The sequence below is a fragment of the Vipera berus genome (genome assembly GCF_964194415.1).
Source record: "Vipera berus genome assembly, chromosome: 6".
NCBI lineage: Eukaryota > Metazoa > Chordata > Lepidosauria > Squamata > Viperidae > Vipera > Vipera berus.
The window spans coordinates 86,138,425-86,148,991 of NC_138208.1; the positions used below are offsets into that span (position 1 = coordinate 86,138,425).

At 42.6% G+C, this 10,567-nt stretch overlaps 1 protein-coding gene across 1 annotated transcript in view; it reads left to right on the forward strand.

Annotated features, from left to right (window-relative positions):
- Nucleotides 1-5,825: 5,825 nt before the first annotated feature.
- Nucleotides 5,826-10,567, forward strand: part of GATA3 (GATA binding protein 3) — a gene marked incomplete at its 5' end in the record, with an annotated part of 137,638 nt that continues 132,896 nt past the window's right edge. Inside the window, one exon of the mRNA XM_081331901.1 lies at nt 5,826-5,838. Within this exon, the coding sequence (XP_081188027.1) occupies nt 5,826-5,838 (13 nt within the window). The remainder of the gene's footprint in view (nt 5,839-10,567) is intronic.

Here is a 10,567-nt window from a genome sequence, read left to right on the forward strand (position 1 = left end):
TCTGTTTCTCTCTGTGTGTATTTCTCTGTCTCCCAGAGATAGCTAGATGATGATATAGATAAGAAAGAAAAAAAGAAACAAAGAAGAGAGAGAGAGAGAGAGAGAGAGAGAGAGAGAGAGAGAGAGAGAGAGAGAGAGAGAGAGAGAGAGAGAGAGAGAGAGATAGGCAGGCAGGCAGGCAGGCAGGCAGGCAGGCAGGCAGGCAGACAAGCCCTCAGGCTCAGTTTAACAGAGTTGGAAGGAGAGATCCTTGGACAGCCAACCCCCTGTTCAAGCAGGAGACCCTATTCCATTTCAGACAAATGGATCTCCAATCTCTTCTTAGATAACCTCCGATGATGGAGCACCCACAATCTCTGGAGGCAAGCCATCCCATTGATTAATTGTTCCCGCTGTTAAGAAATTTCTCCTTAGCTCTAGATTGATTCTCTCCTTGGTTAGTTTCCATCCATTTTGTGCCTTTTGGTGCTTTGGAAAATAACCCCCTCGTCTTTGTAGAAGCCCCTCAAATACGATGTAAAAAAGATGTCGAGACTCTAGAAAGAGTACAGAGAAGAGCAGCAAAGATGATTGGGGGACTGGAGGCTAAAACATATAGGGAACGGTTGCTGGAATTGGGTATGTGTAGTTTAACGAAGAGAAGGGTGAGGGGTGACATGATAGCAGTGTTCCAATATCTCAGGGGCTGCCCCAAAGAAGAGGGAGTCAAGCTATTCTCCAAAGCACCTGAAAGCAGGACAAGAAGCAACGGATGGAAACTAGTCAAGGAGAGAAGCAACCTAGAACTAAGGAGAAACTTCCTGGCAGTTAGAACAATTAACCAGTGGAACAACCTGCCTCCAGAAGTGGTGAATGCTCCAACACTGGAAGTTTTTAAGAAGAGACTGGACAGCCACTTGTCTGAAATGGTATAGGGTTTCCTGCCTGAGCAGGGGGTTGGACTAGATGACCTCCAAGGTCCCTTCCAACTTCTTCTTCTTCTTCTTCTTCTTCTTCTTCTTCTTCTTCTTCTTCTTCTTCTTCTTCTTCTTCTTCTTCTTCTTCTTCTTCTTATTATTATTATTATTATTATTATTATTATTATTATTATTATTATTATTATTATTATTATTATTATTATTATTATTATTATTATTATTATTATTATTGGAATATTGCTATTATGGGTCCCCGAGTTCTTAGCATTAGCATATGGTTTGTCACCAACCTTGATGTTTGCAAACTTGAGTTCTGAAATGTAAGTCTGATCCCAAAACTACCCCCACCACTGTCACTGACCCCAAATCACCCGGCCTTCTTTCATGCCTAAGGCAGAACTAGAACTCACAGTCTCCTGGTGATTGGTCCAAATTCACTCAGATGGCTTTTATGGCTAAGGTGGAACTTAAACTCATGGTCTCCTGCTTTTTAGCAAGGTGCCTTAACCACTAGACCAAGCTGGCTCTGAAATTTATGGGCAATTTTCTCAAGCAAAGATGACCATGAAAGAATGATACCCATTCATTTTAAGTTGGTTTTTTTTACTCCATTCTAGGCCTCGGAGGCCTGGAGGAAGCTTCCCAGGCCTAGAACGGCCTGCCGGAAGTGTGTGGATGCCACTTTCAGAAATCCAGTCTAGGCCTGGGAGGCCTGGAGGAGGCTTCCCAGGCCTAGAACGGCCTGCTGGAAGTGTGTGGATGCCACTTCCAGAAATCCAGTCTAGGCCTGGGAGGCCTGGAGGAGGCTTCCCAGGCCTAGAACGGCCTGCCGGAAGTGTGTGGATGCCACTTCCAGAAATCCAGTCTAGGCCTGGGAGGCCTGGAGGAGGCTTCCCAGGCTTAGAACGGCCCACAGGAAGTGCATGGATGCCACTTACGGAAGTCCATTCTAGGCCTCAGGGGCTAGAGAAGCGGTTGTTCAGGTATTTGAATTCCACCACTGGGCAAAATTCAATGTTTCACTTAGCAACAGAAATTTGGGACTCACTTGTGGTTGTAAATCAAGGATTACCTGCATCACTTTAAACTGTTTTTTTTCCCCCTGAGATTCTTTGTGTATATTTGAAAACTTTTTAGGCTGCCTTTTAGGAGAAAAACTCCCCCCCTGGCAGGCAATCGTTAAAAAAATGCACATAGTGAAACAGCATTAAAACACACACACACACACACACACACTCAAAGTATAACCAAGCATTAATGATTGTAAATGATAGCTTATGGGTTCTAGTCGTCTGTTACCCCTCTTCTTTCTCTCCCTCCTTCCCTTCCTCTCTCTTTCACATCATTTCACATTAAAAACAAGAAAGACGTCACATTCATTCTTTCTAATAATGGGAGCTGATGCCATTTGTAGGGCTGGGTGTTTTGGTCGAATCTCACTTTGCGGGGACGTTATCTTAAATTCAGAGCCGCTTCCTTTTCGATAAATATGGTATCTGTTGCAATCTGGAAAATATGAGTAAATTTTCAGTAAAAAAAAATAATAATAAAGGAAAGGAAAATGAGTTTTTGGTTTCTAATTATGTGCCTCACTGAGACCAATGTCCTCGTGTGCGTCATGGCAGCGAATTGGATATAGTATCTGATGTCTCCATCGGTCCAGCCAATTCTCTTTACTGGGGAATTACTGTACTTACACAAGGCTGAAATTAATTTATCTACATATTGCCCGGAGATAACAGGAAATAAGAATAATTCTGCTATCTGTTTCACGTTTTAACACTTCTTTGATCTTCCCGAGAGAAGAGGACTGTGTGGGTCTTTGATTGGCACTTGGATGGAACACTAAGAAGTTCTCCTGAAGTTCTACCAGCGGGTATGAATTTCTTTCTCGAGGTCCCTCCTTCACTTTGATCAAGAAAATGATGCCCCCCCCTCAGCTTCATCATATGAGGCCCTTCTTCAAAGCAAATCCAGCTCACTTCACATAACCCTTCAAGAAATCTTGAAAGCAGTCGTGGAGAAGAAACTGGATGACTTAAGGGAAAACGTTCAGCCTTCACTCCACCTAACTACAGTAATTCCTTCTTTAGATTTATTTATTTTATTTGTATCATGCCTTTATTATTTTTACAAATCACTCAAGGTGGCAGGTATAACCAACATATCTTCCTTCTCCTATTTTCCCCACAACAAAGAACTGTGAGGTCAGTTGGGTTGTGATAGAGGGACTGGCCCAAAGCCATGTAGGACTAGGTGGGACTAGAACTCACAGTCTCCTGGTGTTTTGCCCAATGTCATCCAGCCAGCTTTCATGCCTAAGGTGGGACTAGAACTCACAGTCTCCTGGTGATTGGCCCAAAGACACTCGGCCTGCTTTCAGGCCTAAGGCAGGAATAGAACTCACAGTTTCCCCATAATTGGCCCAAACTCACCCATTTGGCATTCCTGGCTATGGCAATACTAGAACTCACCGTCTCCTGCTTTCCAGCCTGATGTCTTAACCATTGACTACACCAAACTAGCTCTCTTGATTTTGGAATTCTTGGTAAGATGCTCTCATTTCTGCAGTGCAGAAGGAAACCTTAACTTTTATTTCATGAGTTGGTACTGTGAAGTTTCTGCAGTTCTACCACACACTTGATTCCTGAAGTGTTGCTGATTCTGTGGTATGTGTTGTGAATTTGCTCAGGTCAAACAAATGAAAAGGAGTGAAGAATAGCAAAGGAATAATATGCAAACTAATCAAGGAGAGAAGCAACCTAGAACTAAGAAGAAACTTCCTGACAGTTAGAACAATTAACCAGTGGAACAACCTGCCTCCAGAAGCGATGAGTGCTCCAACACTGGAAGTTTTTAAGAAGAGACTGGACAGCCATTTGTCTGAAATGGCATAGGGTTTCCTGCCTGAGCAGGGAATTGGACTAGACGACTGCCAGGGTCCCTTCCAACTTTATTATTATTATATTGGTCAACAGAGCTAAAGGAGTTCTGTTGGATGAGAAGCTAAACATTTTCAAAGAAAAAAAAAGAAAGTCCAGTTGCCTTTTGGAAATAGCATCATTGGGTGACTGATCTAGGTGACTGAGAATCTCAATAGACAACTATAATGCCCGTTTGCATGGCCTTAACGATCTCAAAAACCATTCTCTAGATCCTCGTGATAGCAACTGGGCAGCCTAAAATCTGGGAGATCCTGTATATCTAAAATAGTAAAGAAAGAGAAAAAGGTTGACTTCAGAACTGAAGGGACTTTAACTGCCACAAGTCCAGTTTCAACTTAAAGTCGGCCTTGAGAATTACTCAGTTTGTCAGATTTTACAAACATCACGTGAAGAATTGGTAAGTAATGCTGGATTGTTGCATCCAGTTTTGGTTGCCATGTTATAAAAAAATATCTTGAGACTCTGGAAAGAGTGCGGAAAAGAGCCACCAAGATTACTAGGGGACTGGAGACGAAATCATACGAAGAACAGTTGCAGGAATTGGATATGCCTAGTTTCATTAAAAGGAGAACTAGGGGTGACATGATAGCAGAGTTCCAATATCTTAAGGGGTTGCCACAAAGAAGAGGGAGTGAAGCTATTCTCCAAAGCACCAGAAGGCAAGACAAGAAACAATGGATGGAAATTAAACAAGGAGAGGAGCTACCTAGAACTAAGGAGAAATGTCCTAATGGGCCCGCAACTTGGGTGTCCTCCTGGATTCATGGCTCAGTTTGGAAGATCATATAGGAGCCGTGGCCAGGAGAGCTTTTGTCCAGGTTCGCCTGGTCCGCCAGTTACAGCCCTATCTGGACCGAGATGCCCTACTCACAGTCACCCATGCGCTCGTGACCTCCCGGCTAGACTACTGCAATGCGCTCTACATGGGGCTGCCCCTGAGGACCACTCGGAGGCTTCAACTGGTGCAGAATGCAGCCGCGCGAGTTGTAATGGGAGTCTCCCAATACTCCCATGTAACACCTCTTCTCCGCGAGCTGCATTGGCTTCCAGTTGCCCTCCGGGTGAGATTCAAGGTGCTGGTGATGACCTATAAAGCCCTAAATGGCATGGGCCCGAATTATCTAAGGGAGCACCTGCTGCCAGCGTCAATTTCCCATCGTCCTGTGCGCTCCCACAGGGAGGGCCTCCTCAGGGTACCGCCGGTCGAGGATTGCCGACGGGTGATCCACAGGGGGAGGGCGTTCTCTGTGGGCGCGCCTGCCCTATGGAATCAACTGCCAACAGAACTCCGGACTGCCTCCGACCTTCGTTCATTTCGCCGGGACCTAAAAACCTGGCTCTTTGAACTATCTGGTCTGGACTGAGGGGATTAATGTTTTTAAATTGTGATTTAATTTTTGTGGCTAGACTTAATTTAATTTATTTTAATTTATTTTAATTTTACATTGGATTGTTTTTAAATTTTGCCTTGTAAACCGCCCTGAGTCCTTTGGGAATAGGGCGGTATATAAACTGAATAAATAAATAAATAAATAAAATAATGGTAAGAACAACCAACCAGTGGAATAATCCACTTGCCTTCGGAAGCTGTGGGTGTTCCCTCACTGTAGGTTTTTAAGAAGAGACTGGACAGCCCCTTGTCTGAAATGCTATAGGGTCTCCTGCTTGCGCAGGGGGTTAGACTAGAAGACCTCCAAGGTTCCTCCCAGCTCTGTTATTCTGTTGTTGTTGTTGCTGTTGTTGTTATACCATCATAATAAATATTTGTAAGAATTAACTTTTTCTCACTAAAGAAAATTCTGCTCCGGCTGTCCCTGAGAGTGTGTGATTAAGTAGCACTGGATTTTGAAAATCTGGAAGCATCCTGTTTTATTGAAAAACAGATAGATTTCTTCAAGGCTCTGTTTTCAGAGTTTTACTACTGAGGTGAGCTGTGCCAAATTGACCGAAAAGGGGTACTTCAATGACTATCGAATGTAAGTGTTGTGATTCAGGGTCAGCCTGTGGGTTCGGCAGTTGGGTCGGACGACTCAGAGGAGGAGGGGGGTGTTGAAGACCTTGCTGAGGGGGTTGAAGATCTTGCTGATGATAGCCCTCAGGCAGGCCCCTCCCACTTGGTCACCATGGAGACCCAGCTGTGTGAGCCTGACAGTGTGGATGAAGATGACCCACAGCTGGCCCTGTTCAAGGACGCCCGACGCAGGAGGCAGTCAAGTAGGAGTAAACAGAGGAAGGCAATGGGGCTTCTCGGAAGGAGGCAGAGAGAAGCCACGCCCTGAACTCTTTATAAAGGGAATGTGTGGGGAGGGCTGGTTTGCTGAAAGCAACTGCTCAGATAGTGTTTCAAAGCTCCTGTATCTTGGTTCGTGTCTTGTTTGTTTTTGTAGTAATAAATTTGGCAGATGTTATTCCAGCCTCTTGCCGTTTGTAAAGGGGTTGCCTTTTCTGCAGGGCCGGTAGCAGGCTGGTACAGAACAGTAATAATCAAGGAAAAGAAACATGAATACTGAAAGCAAAGCCAGAAACCAGGCGATGAAATATAGTGTGAGATTTTTACCGGTTGCCACTGGGGCTGTACATGAAAGGGTGTGAACTAAATTCAATGCTTAGATAACAGATCAACAGGTAGGTAGGCAGATGGTGTAAATATGTAGATTGATAGCCCAGTGTTACATGAGAAGGATTTGATTGGCCAGATGACCTATTTTTTTTTCAAGAGACGCTCATTTATTTAAAGATAGGTTGGATTGGAATAGTGTTTGATTTCAGTTCTGGCTTAAGCCGAGGAGACTAGGAGGGTGATGCAACAAGCATCAAGCATATTTTAACATCCTCAAAGCAGAAAGTTACCTAGTCACCATTTTTCCCACAAAGCAGAAATAGCAGGCAGCTTCTTTTAAATCGTGATCATTATTCTACGTGTGTATCTATCAACCGTAGAGCAGATAGCATTCTTAGCATGCTTTAGGTGAGGAAATAGTCAGATTTAGGATCAGAGATTCCTACAAGGTAAGAAATTTGATTTTTAAGGACTCCTTCCTTCCTTCCTTCCTTCCTTCCTTCCTTCTCCTCTTCCTCCTCCTCCTGTTACTACTACATCTTCTCCTTCCTTCCTTCCTTCCTTCCTTCCTTCCTTCCTTCCTTCCTTCCTTCTCCTCTTCCTTCCTTCCACCCTTTCTTCCTCCCTCCCTCCTTTACTTTTTTCCTTCCTTTCCTCCTCCTTTCCTTCCTACCTCCCTCTTGTCCTTTCTCCCTCCTTCCTTTTCTTTCTTTTTTCTTTCCTTTTTTCCTTCCACCCTCCCTCCCTCCCTGCCTCCTTCCTTCCTTCCTTCCTTCCTTCCTTCCTTCCTTCTTCCTTCCCTCCCTCCTTTTCTTCCTTTCTTCCTTCTGTTTTTCTTTTCCTTTCTTTTCCTATCTTTTCCTTCCTTCTTTCCCTTCTCCCTCCCTCCCTCTTTTCTTTTTCTTTTTCCTTTTCATATCCTTCCTTTTTTCTTTCCTTTTTTCTTTCTTTCTTCCTTCCTTCCTTTCCTTCTCCTCCTCCCTCCTCCCTCCTCCCTCCCCCCCCTCCTCCCCCTCTCTCTGGAAGAATCCAAGAGATTTCAGGTGTCTGCATTTTCAAGGGATTTATTTTTGTTAGGGCTTCAGGTCAACCTAACAGGTATGTTTTAATGAAAACATTACCTTTTGGTGACCTTCAGGATTTGAAGGTGAAAATGCAGTCAGCAGCAAAAGGAATTTGAAGCGTCATGGATAAAACTGCCAGCCAGTGCGTGAGACATTGTTTTCTTTTGCCTTAAAGCAAGTGTCTTTCTCGAGCAATTTTTAACACATACACACACACAATCTGAATAGCCTGAAAGAAGGAGGATATATAAACTTAAGGCTGAGACAGAAAAGCAGAGGTTAAAAAAAGGTTAACGGTTTCAGAAGCCTTATGCCACTTGACTTCAACGACTATTTCAGCCATGTCTTTTTTAAAAACAGCTCAAAATCCTGCAATTACAGAAACTCGGGGAGGGGGGGAAAAAGAGATTATAAATCTATTGGGTCAGAATAGCTTTCTGCCTTCCGATTCAGCTGCTTCGCAGTAATATTGCTTTTCAAAAGCATCGGCCCCTTTCAAATCAGCTTGGCTAAAGAGGCTTTTACTTTCTGAATTTCGCCGCACGGCAACAGTGCTGTCACTGACGTTCCCTTGGGCAGTGTGGTTGTTGCTTTTTTACACTTGGTGAGTTAGGAGGTAGCCCAATGACGTGTGCAAACGTGTATTGTGTAAGCTCTCTCTCTCTCTCCAACATTCTATACCCTTCCTGGCTTCCATCTTGAGAGGACATCCAAGAAGAAACATCTCACGTGGGGCTTTTTCAATACTGGTGAAAGCCTTAACCTTAACAGGTTAACAGAGGTGGAAGGGACCTTGGAGGTCATGTAGTCCAACCCCCTTCTCCAGCAGTTGCTCTTCTCTGCATTTTTCCCAGAGTCTCGACATCTTGTCTATATTGTGGCGAGCAAAACTGGATGCAACATTCCAAGGGCGGTTTTACTAAGACTTGGTAAAGCGGTACTCCTGGGTCACGTGATCTTGATTCTATCCCTCTATTAATGCAGCCTTTCTTTATCCTTCTCTGAAAACTAGTGTCTTTCCTTCTGCAGCCCTTGGAAGCACACAACTCTCCAGGAACCTGGACACTTCAGATCTGGCCATCTGGAAAACAAATTTGCTGTGTCAGGATGAGACCCACAGAATCCTTCTCTCTCTCTCTCTCTCTCTCTCTCTCTCTCTCTCTCTCTCTCTCTCTCTCTCTCTCTCTCTCTCTCTCTCCTTAGAATAAATTTCTTAAATGTCATAATTAAAAAAGATAAAAATGCAAACTGAACAGATGATAGAATAAAACTAAAAAAATAGAAAGTGCGGAAAAGTAGGGAAGGGGAATGAAAAAGAAAAAGAAGAATGTAGTGAAGAAGAAAAAAGAGAGATAGAAAGAAATGATTTCCCCTTCGCCACAGGTATAAACAGTGTTGGTAACTTATCACCTTCTCTTCCTTCCCTATCTTATCTCTTATCTATAAACAAATCCTGATTGTTACCCCATTGTTCAATCCTGATCAGCAAAAGTCCATTCATCATTACCAGAGATCACAGCATATGGTTTAAGGGTTTGGGGTATTTTTTAATTATTTATTGTTAGGGCTTAATTAATTTAATTTCATTTTAACTTTTGTATGTAAAGCTTTTACTGCCCTGTACACCGCCCTGAGTCCTTCGGGAGAAGGGCGGTATAGAAATTCAATTATAAATAAATAAATAAATAAATAAATAAATATCTATTTTAACCTCAATCAAATCAACCAACTTTAAACTCCTTCCTTTTACTTTTAATTAATCTTGATCTTTAATCCTTTCAGATAATGTCCTATTCCTTTATTTCTTTTTCATTTTTCATTTTTCATTTTAACAGGTCTCTTTTATAAATCCAATACAGGAAAGTTATCCTTTTTTGCTTTCTTATGTGTATATGCCTTTTAATGATTTAAGACATCAGTCAGTTTCATTTGTATATCCAGTGTAACATCTTTTTTTCCCCATATCATTCTAGTAGCCTGTCATTTTTAAATCTATTTTCAAATCAGGCTCAGTCTTGTCCGGTAAAACCTGTTCCCTCCTCCTTATCATCTTTTAAACATAGCCCATTTTTAATGGCAGACTCTTTTAAATTTAACTTCTGGATCCACTGTTCACAAATGTTGTCCAGTACCTCCACTGCTAAACTATTCCATTCTATATTAGGAAATCAAATTTAAATGTTCTTCTCCTGTAATTGTAATCCTTAGTTTATTTATTTTTATTTTTATTACATTTATATCCCGCCCTTCTCTGAAGACTCAGGGCGGCTTACAAGCTTAGCAGTAGCCTTCATTCTATGTATATTTTTTTATTTTTATTTTTATTTTAATTCCATTTATATCCCGCCCTTCTCCGAAGACTCAGGGCGGCTTACAAGCTTAGCAGTAGCCTTCATTCTATGTATATGCCTGCTTATTAGGGCTTTCACACACACCCCAAGCGGCATTATTACAAAGTCAGCTTAATTGCCCCCAACAATCTGGGTCCTCATTTTACCTACCTCGGAAGGATGGAAGGCTGAGTCAACCTTGACTCAGCCTTCTATATGCCTGCTTGTTAGGGCTTTCACACAAACACCCCAAGCGGCATTATTACAAAGTCAGCTTAATTGCCCCCAACAATCTGGGTCCTCATTTTACCTACCTCGGAAGGATGGAAGGCTGAGTCAACCTTGAGCCTGGTGGGACTCGAAGCTGCACTAATTGCAGGCAGCTGGTGTTACTTAAGGAGGCATTAGCCCACTGCTCCACCAAGGCTCAGTTCCTTCTAGTTCCCTCCAGTATCCAACTTTCAAAGTCCCATCTTATCAAGTCTTTCCTCAAGAATTCAAAACGACGGCATTTCCCCACAGGAAGGATTGCTATAATTAATTTCAAAATCATATTTCAAATCAGTTTGGACCCTTAGATCTTTTGTAACTCTCCAAAACTAAATCTCTCCAAAATAAACAACCTTCTGTTGTTTATTCCTAAGGCTTTAAACTTTTTTATTCAAAACCTGAATTCGAACTAAGGAAGCTCACGCAGTGCTTTAAAAAAAAAAGAGCGATAGCACTTAGACTTATATACTGCTTCACAGTG